This window comes from Calonectris borealis, chromosome Z (assembly GCF_964195595.1).
Source record: "Calonectris borealis chromosome Z, bCalBor7.hap1.2, whole genome shotgun sequence".
NCBI lineage: Eukaryota > Metazoa > Chordata > Aves > Procellariiformes > Procellariidae > Calonectris > Calonectris borealis.
Window position 1 is genome coordinate 87,156,089 of NC_134352.1, and position 21,891 is coordinate 87,177,979.

General features: G+C 40.8%; 1 protein-coding gene and 1 long non-coding RNA gene across 16 annotated transcripts in view; one reads left to right on the plus strand and one right to left on the minus strand.

Annotated features, from left to right (window-relative positions):
• Positions 1 to 311: 311 nt before the first annotated feature.
• LOC142076062 (uncharacterized) overlaps positions 312 to 21,891 on the plus strand; it is a 32,651-nt gene continuing 11,071 nt past the window's right edge. For 4 of the 15 annotated variants that reach the window (XR_012671100.1, XR_012671090.1, XR_012671096.1 and 1 more), the window contains exons 1-2: positions 17,971 to 18,699; positions 20,829 to 21,004. This is a non-coding gene — a long non-coding RNA (uncharacterized LOC142076062). The other 11 variants (XR_012671094.1, XR_012671092.1, XR_012671103.1 and 8 more) reach the window with 11 other exon arrangements.
• LOC142076061 (alpha-protein kinase 2-like) overlaps positions 13,844 to 21,891 on the minus strand; it is a 33,776-nt gene continuing 25,728 nt past the window's right edge. The window contains exons 9-10 of the mRNA XM_075138429.1: positions 20,207 to 20,255; positions 13,844 to 14,781 (exon numbers count right to left, since the gene is read on the minus strand). Coding sequence (XP_074994530.1) covers positions 14,547 to 14,781; positions 20,207 to 20,255 — 284 coding nt within the window. The 3' untranslated portion in view covers positions 13,844 to 14,546. The remainder of the gene's footprint in view (positions 14,782 to 20,206; positions 20,256 to 21,891) is intronic.

Below are 21,891 nucleotides of genomic sequence, written 5' to 3' on the forward strand. Positions count from 1 at the left end.
GCAATTAATATGAAGGCAGAGTAAACACTCTTCATCTCAGGGTTAAGCAAAACAGGCAGCTGAAAAAACCCTATATTTTGCATTTTTCCCTACCCACATATGCTCTCTCTGAAGGGACAGAGAAAATTGAGATTTCAGAGCTTTTTTTCCGTTCCTTAGTCTGTTTGACTAAAGGTGACTCTGGCTCTGTGCAGTGAGGGCCATCTCCCTCCCCCAGATCAATATTTTAATATGACTTATCAGAAAGAGAATGAATTGTTTACTTTAAAACCTCAGGATCCCATAAAGGGCGAGAGAAAGGTGTCCATTGGAAACAGAGGCTTTCAATAGCTGACCACGGCTGGGAACTCAGAAAAGAACACGAAGACGTCCAAAGATCCGAATACAGTGATACTCAGCAAAATGTCATGCACGAGAATCTGACAAGCCCTAACGACACACCAGAGGATCATTTGGCAGTTGTGTCAGATGGTAAGTGCCTTCCTGTGCTTGATTCATGTGACGAAAAGGAAATGCTAAAATGCACTAACAAAAATAAAATAGTGCAAGTGATTTTTGAATACTAAGCACTTCAGCATACCAAAGTATCCACAAATGCCTGTGGCCTGTCTGTGAAATTTAACAGGATTTAATGTCTTTTACATAGTGATCTCTGCCTGCACTTTTAAAGAGATTAGGCTTTTATTCATGTCGGTCAGCAAGCCACCCTAAATGTTTATTTTTTAAAAAAAAGGGGGTGGCGGGGAAGTTGACAGTAAGCATGGTTAGACTTCACCAGGAATGCTTCCAAGTCCGGATATGCAAAAAGTGGAGGTTCTATGATCCATATTTCTTGAAAAACCCTCTTGTTCTTCACAATGATCGTCTCAACTGGAACATTCTAATAATATTCTTTATACAAATGTCTAGCAAAAGAGAAGCAAAAAGTGGATTTTTTTTTCTCCGATGTTTATACTTTGCTTTTGCCCTGTACTATCCAGTAACTTTCCCATTGTTTCAGGGTTTTTTGCTCCATTGCAGTATTAAAAACTAGTGGCCATTTCTCTTTCTTTCATACCTTTTGTCTTGGAAATATTCCTGTTGAATTGCTGGAAGCTTCCATGTAGTTGTGGAACTATAAAACTGCCTGCTTACAGCTGCGTCATTTGCCTGGCTATCTACTATCATACACATTTCACAGTAAAGCCTAGAGGCACTTCTGCCAGGGCTCTGCTGCTCTTTGCGCTGTATCTGCCAGCGATTGTCAGCCTTTTCCTCAGAGAGCTTAATTAGAGTAGGATTTTGCCTGACCTTTCTTCTCAGCTGCAGAGAGAAAGCTGAGTCAAATGTGTATGAGGAAAGGTAAGGGGAAAAAACACTAATATTGTGATGAATTAGAAAGCAATGTACAGTACTTATGTTTCTTTGGCATTCGTTTCTCATTATCACCAGCTAGAGCATAGGCACATTTATTAAAAATAGCCTCGTGGACCTCAGGTCTACAACTGCAAGCCGCATCCTGACTAGACAGAGTATGTTCTGGGTGTGACCGTGTATTTGCCATCATTAATTCAAAAAACTCAGTGCTGTTTTGATGCCCAGGGTGTGCTACAGCTCCTTTCCTTCTTTTAGAGATGCCTCCTTTGTAGCTGTGATTGCACAGTGGCCTGACCTGTGGATCTGCAAATCTGCCTGACAGTTCTGTGTATTCGTTCAGATGCACAACTCTTTCCCACTACAGCATGTACAGACTCAAAACACACACAAAATCAATGAAAAATGAAAAGCACTTGGAAAATTTTCAGCCCTACCCAAGCATTTATAGCCTTGCTTCCTTGACAAGGATGGGAATGACAGAGCAGTTGTAATAATCACGTTTGAAAAACAAAACCTGGTAACCAGCCAGTGAAGGTTCATTTCTCTGCTATTTACCAGCCAAGGGCCATTCAAACTCAGCTCATACTGCCGGTTCATGCTTTCACTGAAGTTTGATGATATGTACTTGCAAATCAGTAGTTAAACTGGTCCAGAACCCCAATGAGTCTGCATTGACCGATCAACACTGGTTGAGCTAGATTACATTTAAGAAAAAGATCCAGAAAAGACTCAACGTTGGATCAAAAGCTAAGGATTGCAGAGGAAATAACACAGTGTGCTGGTGGTTCAGGTGTATTCAGTACATGCAGGCAGCCAGCTAGTTTGTGTGTGTTAGTGTCTCCTCTCTGCTGGCACTTCAACTTTTAACGCTGTAGAATACTACGAGTGAGCTAAATTTCCCTACCTGATGATCTGCATATAAACACCTGTATCTGGGAGCCCTGTGCCCTTATCCTTAATCATCTCCTGTTACAGCTCCTTCCACTGTCGCAAACCAGGGCTGCTGTTTCTGCAGTAGCCCTCAACCTGCATCTCCTCTGGAGAGCAGATTCTTTTCTGGATCATTTCCTTCAGAGAGCCTTGTTCTACTCCCCGCAAGCTCCAGTGCTTCAGCTGACCTAGCGGTTGTTGCCCATACACAATCTTATTTTGGGGCACGCAGAGCTGCACTTCTCACAAATTGCAGCATGCCCTGATTCAAGCTAGGGACTGCCTCTCCTCCTTACAAAAGCTGGTATTTAAAATGGCGACCACTTGGTCTCAACAGGTACAGAAATGTGATTTTCCTCCGCAGCTGTACCACAGTCAGCATACATACCTCAAACGTTTAGATTTTACAAACAGCTGATGATAGAGACTTGTGCCTCTCTCTCTCGTTTCTCAGCTGGGACGCACGATGGGAGTGCAGACAGCAGACTGAGAATAAAGCAGAGGCATTAAGGCTATTGATGTGTAGGAGTGAATTAGGAAAGATAAAAAATGAGATTGACAGGAAGGCTAAGCCCGTAGGAGGAGCTCTCTGGGGATCTGAGAGTCTGCCTTTTGAATGCTCTAACTTGCTTAACAGTCTTTTGCTAAAATGCAGCCAGATCCAGAAGACTATTGGAGAGTCTAGTTTTATTACATATGGGTAGCAAATGCTCCCGAATATGTAAAAATGGGAATGCATTTACTGAGCTTAAAAAAACATGAGACGGATAGTTTAAAACCATTATAGCAAGACATTCTGTCCTCATCTCTTGGCACAAAGAGACAACTCCATCCCCTCCCACGGTGCTTCTAACCAGTCCATACAGAATTCTTTTCTGAGTCAGAAAGTTCAAGTTTTCAGTAGCTACAAAAAACATTTCGGTACGCAGCACATACAAAATCTACCCAAATTTACGCAAAATGGAACATTAATATTTAATGTACTCTGCTCTCCTTGGAAGATTTTTACCAATTCCAGGGGAATAAAGGAATTCCACTCTGTGGTCTGTCTCTTCTTTTTTCTTTTTTTTTCCTTTCTTTAAGTTAGCAGATTTTATTACAGTTGTCGATTAGTTACTAGTATTATTTTGTTATTCCTATTAATGAACATTCACTAGCTGGCTTACACTTTCACAAAACTACATTCTATCTGCACAGGTCAGTGTTTCTTCCAGTTAATATCCAATATGATCTTGCATAGATGATCACACTAGTTGACAGTCTTTATAGACTGAGGAAAAAGCGGATACATGGAAGAGTAAGATACAAAGGCTACTACTATTCACCCAAGCTCTGGTTTCTAATCTCCTCCCTTCCCTGTGCTCCCTTCTCTGTTTTCTCTACTTCTCTGCAGGATTCAGATGTGATGATGACACATAACTGAATTTCCATGGCTTTACAAATCACTGTGCATCATGTGACCCTCGGTTACCGTTTGTGTGCTCTTAGTCCACTCCTGACTAACAGGATCTTTTACAGGTTTTTTTATACTCACTGAGGATGTGCAGAAATGTTATTAGACTTGCAGGCTAAACAAACACAGAAACACACTCTGTCCTATTAAACCAAAAAACCTGTCCTGGGAAGAAATGAAACACCACAGTCACGTGTATGTTAGTTACATTGCTTAATTCACTGTTGCATAGGTGTTGACGTGTCATATAAGAACTTGCATTGAATAAAACAGGTGAAGTGAGACTAGGAGTACAGACCAACTTGCTGTCTTGTAAGTGGGCTAGCTCTAAAATGCTGGTAAAAGCAAGTATATGGAAAACAAATATAATCTTTAGCATCGTGATTCCTCAGATTTAACATAGCTCTATAAAAGTCAGGTGCTTATTCTGAGCTGTCTCCATCAATAAGAGGAAGACACAGGTCCTTGCAGAGAATGATTCATCCCTCCCTTCTTAAATTTGTCTCTTAGGACAGGACCAATTACTTTCTCAAGATGCCTGTCCATCTCCTTTGCCTGTAAAGGCACACTTAAAGCTACTTAGCTTTTAGATGACTACAGCTAGCTGAGAAAAAATATTCACCTCAAAGAAATTCTAAATCCTGTCTCCCACTTCCTTGGTGAGAATCCCGATGTACCACGTATAAATAAGCATAAACATGGTCTTTTCTCTGTGTTTTGCAGATCTTTGAAGCCCCCAGGCTGAAGTCTGCAATGCGTGCATATTACTTCTTCCATGAACTAATGATCTACTACTACCAGAGCTGTGGAGTGTGACAATGGTGTTTGTGTCCAGTCTATCAAACGCCATTATCACACTAAATAGCTACTGGTAGACAAGACATCAATTCAGAAAGGTACGTGAACTGTAGCAATACATTTTCCCACCGTGCTGAGGAATAAGTAACCTTTTACATCTATGTCAGGATGACACTGCTCTTTCTTTTATAAGCAAACCCACCAGAATATGTGGGAAATCCATCTCTACTCTGCTACATGCACTTCCAGATTCCCATTGTAAAGCACACAAGTCATCTTAAGGAATCATCATTATAATGTCATCATTAGGAATGTGGATTTCATTGGAATCAATGGGGTTGTGATTACCTCTGAAAAACAAGGCCAGCTTGGGATTTTCTTTTTCCTGTTGGATTGACCATGACAATAGAATACTGAAGCCAATTAGCTGATGTAGTCAAACTCTGGCTCTTATTTTGGCACCAAATTAAAACATACGTTTGGAACATTAATTGACTGAGATGCTCATGACATTTTTCAGACAGAACACTTTCCAAAATTCTGATAAAAAGCTACTACCTCTAATTTGAAACATCATTTATTCAGGTTTCAAATGCTTTCAGCTTTGTTCCCTTCCATGTCACAACTGTATGTATGATTTCAGCACCACTCACAAGTCCATTGTCTTATATTCTAAACCTACTGTTTTGGAAAGAGTCACAGTTTCCTCAGAGAAATTCTTCTGAAAGCTATTTTAAAGAATAGGAATCATCTGTAGGAACTTCCAAAGGGCTTAATGAAAGCCAGGCACCAACACTGCACTGAGAAGTTTAAATCCCACTGAATAATCCAAGATTTAGGCTCACAGAATGTTGCACTCTGATTTGCAATGAGAGTGGTAACCTTAATATTCATCAGCATGTCCCAAACTCCACCTTTCCTCTGACTTCTAGTGCTAAGTAACCAGGCATGCATAATGAATAGGACGTCCCTATGGCTGTGATGTGTAGAGTGCTGCTGGAAGAAAGCATAGATGGATATGTGAAATTTATCATTTATAGATTATACTCTGTTTCCATTTGCAACCAATTTTATTACACAGTGTTTCCCAACAGAACATCTTCAATGAGTTACTTAATTTTATTCCCTAAACCTTGTTTTCTTCCATGAGTTATTGCCATGGAACAGTCATTAGCAATGCGTACTGCTGAAAATTTATGGAAGAACCACAATGTTGTATATTAAAATTAAGTTCCAGTCTAGATATTTTTAAAAGAATTCTCAGCACTTCAAGTTATAATAATACAACAGATCTTCACAGAGGAACCCAGAATAGTTTTCCTAAACCTTATATGTATCCTAATCACTCTTTGCATTCACAATTTTCTTTTGTGACCATCTGTTCTGAAAACCTGCTGTATCAGATACCTCTGTGCAGGTATCTGATACAGCAATAAAAGGTGACTGAATGGAGAGTAATCCAGTAGCCTCCTGATAAATCAGTGCAGAACAGCTCTTGCAAAAGGAAGAAGATAAAGCTTACTACCTACATGAAGAAGAAAGACTTTTTGGTGCTTTTTTTCCTCTTCCAACCCTGCTGTCCGAAATAAACATGAGGCACAGTGACAGGGAAGGGGAAGGAGCAGAGGCAATGGTAGAGGAGGTGGGAGGAGAGATGGGAGAGCAACAGTGGACATGTGAGCACAGGGACAAAGCAAGTGGTATGGGAAGCCGAGACCTTAAGCATGGCACCAGCTACGCAGCCAGTCATTCATCTATTCAATTGGCCTCCTTTTCCTCGAACCCCCTTCTCCAACCGGGAGGATAGAGGAGAACACCACCTGTGCTCCTGATCCCTTTAACACCGCTCTGAGGGACATAAAGTCTCTTTTGAGAGACTTGTGCCAGATGCTTATCCGCTGCTGTCCCACTTCCCTGACGTCATCCTTCCAGTATATATTGCACCCGTTGGCCTTCTCTTCCCTGGTCCAGATTTTCTCTCAGGAACAATGAATCTTAATCTTTACTACCAGATAAAGCATGAATGGATGGACAGAAATATCCTGATGTTATTCCTCCCTTCTGACGTTTCCTACATTACACAGGAAGCTCATTCAAACACATTTCTGTAGCAGCAGTACCAGCCTTTTGGTGTGTGCCACGAAGGCTTTCTGCTGGGTCCTGATGACAAGTCCATCCCTGTTATGTCACTTGGTATGGACCTGTCACATCACTGCAGCGGTGATACACTGTGCTGCCATGTACATGGCACAAATCTAGCCACAGCAAACAAGCAGCTCTCATCACCTGATCCCCTGTGCACCCCTATCACAAGACCAAATGCGTATCTACTGTATATTTGGGGCAACATGAACATGGTTCATGTGGTAAGTGAGCTTTTAGTTGTATAAAAAGAAAAAGGCTGCAGGTCCTCTGTGAAAAGGGTAGAAAGGGAAAGGTGAGGGCTGGGCTGCCCCATAACATAAGGCTGGGTCCTATCTTTTGTCTGAAAGGAGCAGATAATGAATTGGAAAGACTGATGTCGTGGGCCAGATCCAAAACATCTGGCACAGACTGGGCATCTATAAAACCACTAAGCATTAATACTAACAAGGGACGTTGTTCTGCCACCGCTGCAGAACAAGCAACCTCAGTTATCCATAAACACAGCCAGAATCCAGCAGCAACAGAAAGGCTCCCAAAGCCCGTATTCTCCTGCTGTCCAAGACTCAGTAAATCACAGTAATTTCACAGCCACAATATCTTATGGCAGACTCACAGTGAAATCAGCAGAGCTGCAGATAATTATGGCTTATTTTTCAAAAGGTCTTTGCTGAGAAGGAGCTTCTAGCTGAGGGAATCTTTGTGGAGGTAAGTTGGGGGGCTGGGGTGGGCAAGAGAGCTGGAACTCCTTTCCCTTTTCTCTGGCTTTGCAGGAGGAAAGCAAAAGTGACCTTGTCTGCAAGGCCCGCTGTATAATGTTTTTGCAGCAGCTACTTTTCTTCTCAACCTTTGATTGAGAGAGAAATGGAGAAAGTCCCTTCCTTTCCTCACCACACCTGCAGTGCTTTCTAGGGAGCCTGAACAGTCTTGCTTGCCCTTCTCCTGATTACTGGCACTGCAATTTTTCCTATTTGAAGAACATCTTACGCTGTTTCTCTCCTCCCACTCAGTAAGCATCATGTGCTGCTTGCCTGAGCACAATATCCCTATCATGTCACCAGAAAGAGCTGGCGATTAGGTCTGTCATTTTGAACTAGCTCCACGATTTGCAATGTCGTCACAGCTTATTCCACGTCATTCATTCTTTTGGAGATGCAAAACATGAATCACCACTGCTGGTCCTCCAGTGGTGGAATGGCAGTACGGGCTCGCCAGCTTCTACTTGTAATGTTATTAAAGAAAACCCATTTAAAATATTCAAACATCCATGTGGGCAAACAGTTCCTAACCTTCCCCTGGTGCTCTGTGGCAGGATAGCAGTGTAGATTAATTCTCTCTCCCTATTACTTTCTTACTGCTGTGCTCTTAAAACTCAAAAATGAACTTATTTATGGAGGCTTTTATTGTAGAGCAACACGATCTTTACAACACCCACACAAGTATTAGATACACTGAAGTTTTTTGAAGGAAAAAAAAGTAATTAACGCATAAGGAGCTGCATCCCTGCAGTTCACTGATAGGTTACATGAGGTTAAGCTGCAGGAGTTATACTGAAAAGTTCCTCCAATAAGAATTGCATACAAATTTCTCCTGCTATGTGGTATAGGGAATATGGGAAACATACTGCCTGTTTTCTAATCGGGTCCTCCATCTTACATCTCCTTGAAGTGGATAAATATTCAAGGCACAGCATTCGAAATACATCAGCTGCCTTCTGAAGTTGCATCCTCTGGAGACCTGGGGCCAAGCAATTTATAAAGCAGGTGTATGCGTAAGGACTGGGAATACGTATCGCAGCGCTGCAATGATCTATTCATCCAAGACTAGTCAGTCATAGATTCTGGCTTTTTTCATTTGGAAACTTGAAATGAAGAATAATCTAACTTCTATGGCAAGGATCTATCTTCCCGCACAGGTTAAAAAATGCTGCAGACATTTTGGTTAAAAGTTTCTCAATTTTCCAATTTTAGAGAAAATTCTTCGGCACCCCAGACATATCTCCCCATATTTCAGGATGAGGCTGACTGTTTTCTATACCCACTGACTTTCTCCTTGTGGGTGAGATCATTATTTAAGATCTAAAGCTGGAACCAGAGTCTGCAGCTGATTCCCAGCAACTGTGCACTGCTCTTCAAAAGTGCAAGCTGTCATCTTGAAGCTGTGGAGGACTGATGTACTGAATCAGAATTCATTCATTGCTACCATTGAACACTTCTGAACATTCAGGTGACATTTTCAAATGTACTCAAGGTTCTATTTCAAAAGGGACTGAGGAGGCCAGTTTCCACTGAGCAATAAAGTTTTAAGGATCACAGACACTTTTTGGAAAACAGATCAACTTAAGAGTTATGTGCCTCATATTTTGTGGATATGGACCTATACACTGAAATCCCTTAGGTGTTTTTGAAAAACATTACCACTGGAGCTCAGATGTTTTTTAAAGCACTTAAAAACTGCGAAAGAACAGGTAGAAATATCAGTTTATCTATAGGGACACATACATCTAAAAATTCAGTACCTATAGGCCATTCATGTGATTAACTACTTTTGAAAAAGAAGAAACATCCTGTAGAAGCTTTATTGACTCCGTTCTTGAGTGTTTTATCATAGTCTGTATAATAGAATTTAAATCACAAAGCATTAGTGCTTCAGCCTAAACTACAGTGGTGCCCTATGAAAAGCATAACATTTTAAAATTGCTATCAGGACAGTGCAATTCATTCATTCTGTGTGTGCTTAAGAATATTTATTAACATAATAATACAACTGCTAGCAGCAAGAATTAACTTCTAAGTGCTCCTTTAAAAAAATGGGTTCCAGTTTCTGCTTTGCTGATGTCTCTGCTGAGATTAGAATACGTATTTATTTGACTTGCTCACAAAACCCATGCTTTGGTTCCCTTATGTAAAAGGCAAAAAGCAAACTTTGGCTCAGATTAAAACAGTCTGTAAAATAGGTAGCTGTTTCTCCCATTCATCTCAATGGGCCATTAAATCTAGAGACCAATGAGAATACTGTTTACCCTACTGATTATTATTATTTCACTGCTTATGATTTTGCAGACATCCACCTGATGCACATTGGTAACACAGGTACACCAAGGTAAAACCATGGTTCTACTAGGTGAATCTTTCTTCTGCCATTGAAGTAAACCGACATAAATAGGACCAAACTTCCTTTTCGCGGTCTGATTTCTTGGTCTAGACCTTTGTATGAAGTTGAGTTTAGATGCACTGAGCTTTCATTCTTTTTCAGATAGCGAGGAAATACTTCCTGATACAGGGTATATATGTATTTTCTGTAACAGCAAGGCTAAGGTGGGTAGAGTGGCTAGTTATCAGTCTACAAAGAACAACAATTATTAGCAAAGTAATTTTAAAAAAAATCTGGCATGAAAATTAAGACATGGGCAGACAAACAGTCTGTTAATCATCATCATTTCCCATCAGTTTTTGACATGCACACTGGAGCTCTCTCTGTGTCACTGTCAGATTATCTAAATTTTAAACTCTTTATATCATGACCCAGAAACGTCAGTAAGGAACTGAGGGTGTTTTTGAGAGGCGCCTGCATAGACAAGGTATTCCTGCCACAGAGTTCCTACCTGTCAAACAAGACAGACAGGAGGGCAGAACAGACAGCTCAGCAAATGTGAAAGAGGATGGGGCAACAAGGAAACAAATAAAAGGCAAGGACTCAATCCTCTACTTCCCTTAGATATGCCAAACAGCAATCATCTGAGTATCATGACAGAGCAAGGTTTTAAAACTTGTCAAGATGGCTTTAACCTGAGGTAATCAGTCAAGCATTTTCTACTTTTGGTAGCTATTAATGTATAATTATTTCAATGAAATTGCATATAGCTGAACTCAAGGGCAATGACTGAATTTTAACAGGATCATGTGACATTATTATAAATGAAGCTTTTGTTCTGTTACAGAAAAATTACTGCTTTAAACCAGGGTATTGCCAGGTTTTCCTATTATAATCAGTTAGACTTTCCACTGACAGAAATTCAGGAATTATGACTCACACAGTGTTGTAATACATCAGCAATGTAATATGTCTATTTACAAACAAAATACATTCAATAAACTCCTGAGCAGTGGAAAAGCATCCATTTTAGCTGGGTGTATGTCTATTTAATCCAAATATGATGGCTTGTTATTATATAATGCTCCATGTACACATTTACTCTGCAAGATCAATAATAAGAAAATTAAAATCAGCTTTTGAGTAGAGATGTCAAGTCTAGTTGAAAGATGAATGAAAAACATCAAATCCATCAAAAGAGAAATACATCCAGAATGTGGCCTGAGTCCTTAATTAATGCTCCATCAGTGGGCTTGGAGGACAGTTCCCCACAGAGGAAAACATTCTAAAAGATTCATGTGTCCTCACTTTCAAGGGACAAGAATGTCATCATCTTTTCTTTAGAAGGCAACACAGAGCACAGCGCCTTTCATTGTATTGTGTTCCATGGACATGTGGAGCATAAACATCCTCATTCACGTCTATGATTTCTGCCATGCTTATTTTGGCCAACAGGTGTAAACAACATTTTCTCCAAGTTTTTGATTAATGAATAGGGAAGAAAGTTATGACTCAGTCCTGCAAACAACTGCAGGGATGGAACTATGGTCACAGATGGGTGCTCCAAGAATCCATCTGAGCTTAGTCCCTTGCAGGATCAAGACCTCCACCTTTCCAGACAAGGATAATATTCATTGTCTCTGTGCTGTCATCAGTATTGAACACACCAGGTAAATGCAGTAAGGTGATATTTTTACACAGGCATGAAATATCAATGAAACTAATTCTCTGAAGTGGTGGGGGTGGGAGAGTGTTGTTTTCCCAATACCCTGTCTCTTAGAGATCAGAAATATCAGGAAGCTGAACACTTAAGAGGGGAAACAGGGGCAAACTTCCTTCCCAAAGATGCTTCATGCCACTATCATACTTGGTGTTTCTTGAACGACCAGAAACTGTCTGCTTTAGAAACCTAGGGAACCATTTTTCAGCTCCTACATGACAGACAGACAAGAGTACCTTAGGTAAAGTAAGGGTGGCTGCAAACATACACACGTGCACACATGCAGCATCTGGATCAGGCAATAACCCCCGAGTGAGCCTTCTCTAGTTACAGCAGCGCATGAGCGAGTTCAAGTTCAATGGCTATACCAGGCCTCACTTTTTTTATGCAGGCTTCTTAAAATGTCCCTTGGCGTTGATGAGCAAGCAGCCTCATAACTGTGTTACATCGTCCAGCATGGCTACAGAAGAACTGGAAAGACCTGTGGTAAACTCTCCTTCCCATATTGGCATTCTCCATTGATGGAAAGCTGTCAGGAGGTGGCTGAGACCCTCTCCGATCACCACAGAAGGGGAAAGGGCTACTCAGCTACTCAGCTGGGCCCACGGACACACACAACACACGGTGTTGGTCTAACAGCATGGTCCCCAGGCTGGCTGGCCAGCTTCACGCTAACTGCCTGGCACTGACATTCTTGCCCCTGACTGACCCAACGGTTCCAGCTGCAACATGACAGAGCGCCCCGTATGCCCCATTCCCAACATCTTCTCTTCCCCACCAAACCTAGCCAGAACCGCAAGCAGCAATAAGCATCACAGAGTACAGAATTCCAGGTTCAAATAAATGATGCACTGCTGATTGCCAGGTGGCAGCAGGAAGCGGCTTGCTGCCATCCCCATCGCGAGGTGCGCTGTCTGGCCCTGCGCGGTGTCTCGTTCTCTCACACGCACCGACTTCCTTTAGGTTGAGAAAGATACGTGGCAAACTCAGACTGGTTCCTGGTTTGAAGAACTGAGACACCAGAACAGTGGGACTTCCCTGGGAAAACCTCTTCCCTACAGCACAGCCGCTATCAATAGGACCATCTGCCTCATCTGTGTCACATCTCCCTCTGTCTGCTGTGTTTGATAACTCCTTCAAAACTTCTGCTCTGTATACTTTTCTACCTCCGTTCTCTTGTGATACTTCAGATTCTCTGCAGTAGCACAGCATTGTCATTCGCCTTTATTTTGAAATGAATGGCTTCCCATCCTCAGTACACTGTAATTGTTTTGTCAAGGTTTCATTCTCAATGTTTTGACCCAGCTTTCAGTCACAGTCAAAGTTTTCACCTTCCTTTGGCATTTTCTATTTAAAAACTCATCTTTCAAATAGTCTTTCATACATTTAATTTTATGTGGACTATAATACCATCCTCATTTCTGCAATACCATTTTGTAGTTGGTCTCCTGCACCTAAGTTAGCAGAAAACTATTAAAAACTCAAATGCTTCAGAGCAATTCTGGAGAACTTCATCCCGCGTAACAGTAGGAATTTAAAATGCAGATGTCTGTCTGACACTTTGCTTCTTTTTCCCTCAATGGAGAGACACAGGCACTTTTTTGGCACAGTTAATCTAACCTATTCCAAGTGTTTGCTTTTCAGATGACCTGCACTTTGCTCTAAATTCCATTGAGAAGACCTCTCCATTAACCGTAAAGGGAGCCCAGGATGACAAGCCTAGATGTTACATCGACATTGCAGTCAGAATGAGTTTCTGTCCCTAGCGTCAGCTAGTCCCCAACAGTTAATCTCTTACTTGGCACCCACTGCTTATCAATACAAAGCAGAACCTAGTCTGAAATCCTTTTATCTTCCTCAGTACTGATGGGACTTCTACACACAGGTATTGGTTTTCTGGCATGACCTGTTATTTAGTAATCACACAGGGATAAGAAGTCTGACAATGTTCAGTGTTTGTATTCTGTGTTAGGCACTGCAGGTTGGGTTTTCAACTGCCACCTCCAGTAAACTTGTTGCAGTGCTCTGACATGCATAGTTCCCTCCTCTGGCTGCAAATCTCCACAAAAGCTACACTTAAGTTTAATGGAGCACAGTATCTTTTTTCAGTTCTGGCCCTGCCTAGGCATTTTGGATAAATCACGACTCTTCAGCAGACAGGTACTGGCCCAGGGCAGTTGTCATGTTCCTTCAAAAAACAACTCTATGCTACACAGAAAAGTCATTGTACTTATTCTAGTTGAAAGTGCTGCAAGGTACTGAAACACCCTCCATATGTAATGGTTTATTTCAGACGGTAGCTGTTTGGCAACATGCAGACTCCAACCCTGCATCCGACAATAGGATCGGTGCACGTACAACAGTACTGTGCCATAGGGTTCACCGTAGATTCAAGGAAGCTTGCATGGAAAGCAAGGAATTCTAGGGAGAATCACCCAAGGCACTCATCTTTAAGCTGATGACATCACTTTGTGAGGACCTTAAAGATGCTAGCTAATTTTGTGGGGGGCAATGTCCAATCATGAATGGCTTTGTCTTGTATTAGAAGACCAAAAAAACCCACTACAAGAATAGGATTATAGCAGGATTACAACATGCAAAAATCTGGGAAAGCAAACAATTTTTCTATAGCAGCCTGAGCAACAATACTGTACAAAACTTTTACTAAGTGGCATCTTAAATATACTGATCTTTAGGTGGCAGATGAACCTACAGGGTCACAGGCACAGACACATAGAAGGGAAGATGTTCTCCAGTGACCTGTGGTGCACTCAATGTCCAAGACTCAAAATACGCAGATACCAATACATAGAAGGGTTGTAAGATAATCCAGGCAGATGGCTTAGTTTGTCTTCAAAACCTTGCCCCAGTGTTAAATCTCAGGTACCAAGATCATAGAATCAGCTCCTTTCTTTGTTGCTGGCATCAGCATCAGGATGACTTCAAAATAATGTCATAAGGCAAAAGACTAAAATTATGCCCCCACAAGGTCACTGGTGCCTATCACTACTACATATCCTCTAGAGGAGTTTTCACAAGATGAGACAGTGCAACTCAGTGCTCTGAAGAAATGAAGTCTCTAGGTTCTCTTGCTTTCTTGGGCACTGTGTTCTTTATAGTTGATGAGTTTGGTAGATTTTTGCTTTTCATGGATGTTGCTTTCCTCTGTTTTTGATGAGTGGTTCGGAGAGATTTCAGCCCCAGCATCTCACAGTACTTATTGCACTGGTGGAGGGCTCTGAACTGCTCAATGAAGGAAATCGAGCAGTTGCCTTTAAAACCTTTGTATCTGTAGCAACAAAGAAAAAAAAGCCAAATGGGATTTCAAGATTCATTTTCAGCACAGGGAGGCAGAGTATGACTGTTGATTCATAAGCAACTTGAAAACATTAAGCAAGTCTCTTCCACCCATGCTGTTTTGAGAAGCACTAACTGTCACAGAAAATCAAACTGAGTCACTGGGAGGTGAAGGAAACCAGGCAATAAATAGTGACAGAGGAGGGAAAAGGGTTAACCCTCAAAGGGTTAAGAATTTTTTTTCCTCTCCTCTCCAAGTAAGTTATGTGCTTGTTTACCCAAAGGAAGTTTAAGATGAGTGCCATTGTTACTTCAGGACTGTATCCTGGAGCTCAGCAAGAGAATGAACTGTTCTCTCACTCCTTTGGAGAAATAATAGACTTGAGACTTTATACTTGAGCTCCTTTACTAGAGCCATCAGGTGTATGCTCCAGACACATCAGCGGAACATAAGGTCCACAGGCAAACGTGCCTGTGCTCAGCAAGAAAATCTCTATATAACAAGCATTGATCCTGACTCCAGAAACTAGTTAAAGCAGAGCAATATACTGCCAGCGAAGAGTAATAACTTAGACCAAAATATTTTGATTAATTTATTGTGAATATTCAATTAACCATTGGGCCTTTCCAGTGACTGCCAGTGGCAACAACAGCTGTTACAGCACCTTCCACTGTCATGGAGTGTCACTGCTGGATGCTGCAGCACTGTGTGTAACAGAGATGCAGCTGCTAATGTCTGAGGACATAATGAGGCTCTGTGCAGACAGCCTTTGGGTGGCATCTGCCTACTCTGGTATTTGAAATTCTCCATTTCTGCTGCAAGACTGATTGAGAGGTTTCATTTCTCCTGCACTCTGTGTAGGCGTGACTTCCAGAGCTATCAATTAGGTGAGAAGTTTCACTGCACTGAATGCTGGCTATTTTAATTTGTGGCTGCAAAATGACCGCGCACTCTTTCTCTTGCTCTCGCTTTCTTTTTTTTCCTAGGTAGCCATTTTGTTGCAGCTAAAGAAAATTTTTTCACGTGTTTTTGTCATGCTATAAGATTCTGATAATACTCATTTCTTTGTGGGAATAATCTTGGAAAGAAAAAGTTGATCTAAAAAAATCCACTTTTCTCTTGAAGTAAATAGAAGCCTGTCTAAATGGCTTTCCTATCTGTATTTGGTATTTGTCACTTCCTGTATGTTTTTGAAGGAACATCTAAACAAAGAGCAAAACCAGCAGCATTTGCTCAGACGATGCTATGAGTAACAGACACTTTAAATGAAAAACTGAGTGCTCTGCTAACTAACTTTAGTTTTAGAATTCAACAAATGCCAGAAATATTTGCAGTAAAAGTAAGAGCATAAATATCTTGTGAACAAGAGACAGAACATTTATATTAAAAACACATGATTATTTTTATTTTACTAGCTTTGCGCCTAAATCAAGCCATCCTCATTTCCCTTCTCTTAAAATAACAGGTTTGCATTCGATCTTGTGGCTACAGATGTGGCCTAGGTAACATTCCTTGTCCATTTTGGAAGTTGAGAGGCATGAATGAGCCTAGTTTGGCTCTGCAGTGCGCAGACAGCCCCAGGTCTTATAGCGGGCCACAGAAAAACTAATCTACAGATGTGAGACCAAATTTTTGCATCTAAGTTCTCCCAGCTGTTTGCTGTTTGTTAGTCATTGCTTTCACAGAGCCCCCCTTGTGTGCTTCCAGACTGCATCATTTGTTCTGGACAGACCTAATGACCATAGCTCTGTTGTAATCTGGCAGGACTTGTGAGCTTAATTCAAACCATTCTGTGTTGTTATAGTTTGCGGTATGTGTAATCGGGGGAAGGCCTCCATTAGTGAACGGCTTCTAAATTGTACAGTCCGTATTGCGCTCATATGTTTTGTGTTCAATAATACCGATCTATTGACCATTCCAAGCCTTGAAAAATATGAAGCTGTTATTTTGCACAGCATGCACTACTAATTCACTGACTAGATGATAAATAAAACCTGGACAGAATTCCATTTCTCAAACTTGACAGTTGAGCGTTGGCCCAAATCAAATCTTCCTTAAATCTGAAGGGGGAATGCTGGATTTGTCCCCAGGCTTAAACTCCCCAATGCCTCTTGTTGCCACGTTGAGTAAAACTAAATTTGTCAATGCCCTGAAACCAGACAGACTTTCAGATCCACATCTGGCAAACAGCACTCCCGTTAATCATCATGACTGTGGGTCACTGTGTTCCGGATTCCTTCGTCTTTGTGTTTACCATTCTTGGATAAATACCTGGGCACTTCTGCACAGCTTCTAAACTGGCTCACTGTCTGCACTTAGAAGCCAATCACTGTGTTGTATTATTTTTGTTTACGTTCGCCAACGAATCTACTAGGGAGCTTATTCAGAGGGTGGATTGCCTGACTCTGGTGCGCCCCAGTGGCTACATTAGAAATACTTCCCAGGCTTTTCGTTTCTAGTTAGGCTTCGCCCTCTACTGACAGAAACTGTATTGCAGCTACTTCAACGCATTGGTTTGGGTTCGCTTGGTTTCCAATTCACTGGTAAAACAGACATAGAAAGGACCAAAGATCAGAATTACTTTGAAGAGTGTTAATTGCTGAAAACATCAATCTCTCCACAGCCTCTATAGGAGGGAGGGGAAAGATAAAGACAAAGGATACATAAATGCTCATCCAGAAATGTTTGTTCAGACTTGGAATATGAGTCTGGACCCCCAAAAAAATCATTAACAGCAATGAGCAATGCTGAATGCAGGCACAAAATTCTAATATATGCTATTTATTGTGCTTGGTTTACAAGAAACACTGGGGGATAAATAATGGCCATGAATAATTCATGACAGTTGCCATATTGGCTTTTGCAAATTCATCACTAACAGTTTGTACTATGACATTAGATTATTTGAAAGCTTGATTATACTATGAGCATGGCAGGGGTGGGGTGGGGGAGATGGATTCTTTTTTCAGGTTTTTTTTCCCCTGATCGCAAGTTTAATCTTAGAGTGAAATTAGAATTGTATTTAATTTATATTCCAACCAGGAACAATATGAATGTTTTTCCATTTATCAAGGATCACAGAAGCATTTCCCAAGGATATTTTTGGTTTGCCTTGATGTGTTTGGCCCAGGCTTAGAAGAATTGGAGGCAGAGGACCTGTCTGTGATCAGTAAGGTCATTACCTCTGCAAAGAGTGGTTGAGGAAACTATGGGAATTTCTATAGGCAATTACACAAAAAAATCAGCTTTGTATCTTCTCTAATAATACAGTTAAAATCATAACAGTATCATACTGTATTTTTTAGTTAAGTAGCACTATGTATGTTCTCCCCAACATGTGACAGAGATAAACAATCTCTCATTGGCATGGCTGCACACGGCCAAAAGCAGCAGTAGCCAGTAATACAGATGAATTCTGTGTACTTGTTTGTTTGTCGCATCCATGCTCGTGGAATTAAAAATCAAACTGCAGATATTAATGCAGAAGTATCCTTTCTGGGAAAGGAGCATGAAAGAAAAATACAGGACCAGGAAAAATCTGTTGTCTTGTAGCAATATCATTAGCTAAATGACAAATCAAATGATACTCAACATTTTTAAGAGGTTGTTCATGAAGGGAAATTATATTCCCTTATATATGACTGAGGTGATCCTTACTACAGCTTGCATTGCACATTCATTTTCTCACTTCACCTTCCTCTTCCCTAGTCCAACGTGTGTTTTTATAGGAGTAATTTCCCATAGTGAGCTGGCAAGAACACCCATTAAAGCATTTCTATAAATCTTTTGATTCCAGAGAACAGTGTTGCCTCAATAAAATTTTTATGACTTCTTTGTTTTATAACAGGATGATGCAACTTCATTTCAACTGATTTCACTTTGGATCCACAGCTAAAAGAGTAAATCAATGTAAGTTTTGAATGGATGCCAGCCTGCAAATGTTAAGGATTTTCCCAGAATACTCTGGGGTCAAATTTTTAATAATTTAAAATATATTGTGAGGTTTTTTCCTGTACCACAGGCATATAGACAAGCTCCAATTTAGTATAAAGACTGAATACATGTATTTGGATCTGCATTTTTCTATCAGTTTCTCAAAAAAGAATATGAATTTAAAGCATTGGTCACAGGCATTTACCGCCATCCCTTTCCCTTTCCAGCAGCCAGCTGATTTGAATGACTGCCTACACTGCCTATTTCTATCAATGGCTCTTTTGGCCTGTGGTATAACTAGACACTTTAATTAACAGAAACTTAAGAGAAGTGGAAGAAAGTTACGACATTAAAGGCCTGTATCTTTACACACATGCTTAAGTCTCCCAAAAAGACCTGAAGCCATTGCAAAACTACTAGGAAACAGGCCTCTCTGATGCACAGATCTTTTGTTATAGCTCAGAATTACTGCTTATGAGAGAGAAGGGAAAGAGATACCATCAAATCCCGTAACACATTTCCTTTTTCATCACATAAGTGGCCTATAGAAAGCTAAACAGACATTTTCCCTCCCCCAGGCAGCTGACAAGAACACAGGCTCAGGAAAAGCTTACGGGTCACTGCCTGCTATAGGAAGACAAACTAACTCAGAGTTCTAAACTGAGAAAAGTCTTTATAAAAGCTTGTGTCATAAATACATATTCTAAAGCTTTGGCACTTTTGCTGGCTGCAAGAGGGATTTCAGCTGTGTTCTCTCATGCAGTCCCTGCAAATTCCTTGCAAAAAGGGCAATACAAATTTTGGCCCCTTTCAGGGCATCTCCTTCCCTAGTTCCCACAGTACTGTGGTAGATAGCATCTCTTCTTCCAGTGGAAGGGTAGGAGGGGAGAAGGGTCACTTTGGCTACTGCCAGCAGGATCTAGTAATAGGGCTGGAGAGGTATAAGCGCTTGTATTTGCATTTGCTGGGGAAGTGCTAACGAGTGCAAGCCCAGCTGGAGCTCTGGCTCCAACAGCATGCAGGGGTTTGATACATTTCCTCCATGGTCAGAAGCACAAACATTAGATCTTTCATTGTATCCCAGGCTGGAAGCAGTGTTGGCTCTGCATTTTCAGCCCTACCTTCCTCCAGCTGATGTACCACCAAGTAAAGCGCCTTACTTGCTTGTAAGTCACCAGAGACCTTGATTTCACTCTTGAAATGCCCTTTGAATAAGCCTATTTTAAGGGAGGCATGACAGAAAAGCAAAGCCCAATCTACATTATAGCCCCATCCTTTTAGAACAAAATAAATGTGCTTCCCTTATAGGCGGGTTCCCATAAATATGAAAAAAAAGAAGTTAAAAGAGTCAGATGAGGATTGTTTTCTTCCAGAGTTAGAGCAAGAATGAATTTCCAGTGCACCCTCCCCCAACATATTTACACTGTGAAGAAACTGATGTGTAAAGCAAAACCATGCTGTTGAGAAATAATTTTTCACTCACCCTTTGGCCAATGTTGCTATGCCAACGTCAGTTAACTTCATTCCTACACCTACAAGGCATCAAGGAAACATAGAGCTTATGTTACACTAGAATTTCTAGGAATATCTTCAGATTCAAGAGCACCATACATAGAGGCATTAAATATTATTTATTAATGTTTTTAATTTTAATTATTTGTCACCATTTTTTCAAAATGTTTTAAAGTACCCCAATTAAAAATAGGATGTTTATGCTCTGCATCACTAGCAATTTCTAGAAGTCAGTCTGATACCAGTAGTTTACAGACAGCAAGGTGACAGAGCATAACTTGTTTCCCGTGCTAGACAGTCAGTGGGGGGAAGGAGGAGTTACACTTTGATGTCTGCATTTTAGGAAACATGCAAAATCTTCGCTTATGCACCTGCCCTGAGATGTGTCTATTTATTTATGGGTTTTGATGCTTTGCAAACTTGGACTAAAATGTTTATCAGTAGGAATTGCGTATTTGCTTTGCTAATCAAACATCAATAGGTCAGTCAACCTTATTTTTACTTTTTGGGTGAGAGATCCAAAATCCCTTTCTTACTCAGTATTTCCAAAATCTTGGTTTTTTTAACTTGTCCCTTTGTTGACTTGTTTATAGGCAAAATCCAGTCCTGTAGTGTGCAATTTCTTCTGCACAGGAAAGTGACGGTCTCAAGACCATTTTCCTTGGAGAACACCCTCAGAAATCTCAACTGGTATGCCTGAAAAATGCAGCCTAGATACTCAAATGAGAAGATTATCAGAGAGGAAGATGTTTCTCTTCAACAGCAGCAGGTATATTGCCCTTTGTGGCAGCAATCATTATAGAGGCTTGGATACCATTTCTGCTGTTCTGCTTCCCTCAGGCTAGGATTTTGTTCTTTCTTCTCCCTTTAAATTACTTCAGGGGTCTTGCTGAGATGTCTTGTTGCTAATTTTCCTGCCTTCTCTTGTTAAAGAATATGGGATATTGTCTAAGATTCCACCTTTCTTTGGTTTTCTTTCTTTCTCTTTTTCAAATACATCTACGTATACTGTGATGGGTACAGGCCCAGCATTTCAGCAGTTAGGAGGAGTCACACGCACAGGAGCATAAGGGCTCATTTAGTAAATGCAAGGAGGGCATTTCTTCACCATTCTTTTTTTGAAGGAACATGTTTCTTCAAACCTAGCCAGGACCTGAATGTGGAAAATTCCACTGTTCAGAGATTGTTGGTAAGTATTTAAATATAAGAAAAAATAAGGACTAGGATGTTATTAACAACTGAACTCTTTAATTCACAAGGCATTTCATTAAGCTCTGGGAGGTGAGACAGTAAGCCAGACTTGACTCATATTGAGTACCCTGATTTACTAAGGGGACATGTGGAAGAACAACTCTCCTGTTAAGAGTGCAAGATTTGTTTTTTCTTTTCCAAACTGTCTTCTTACAAGAACATAAGATAGGTAAAAATTCCCTTTCTCTGTTGATTAGATAAACATCAGGGTCTTCTGTTCCCTAGGGTACACACACACAAATAAACATAGTGCACCTGAAAGAGGCTGGAAAACAAAATATCCTAACTCTCTCTCCTCTCTTTTATTCTGATCTGCATGAGATGCTGTATAAAACAGGCACAGGGCCAGGGTACTGTCCGCATCTGCAGAAGACTCTGCCCATTACAAGGTTATGGAAGGAGCAC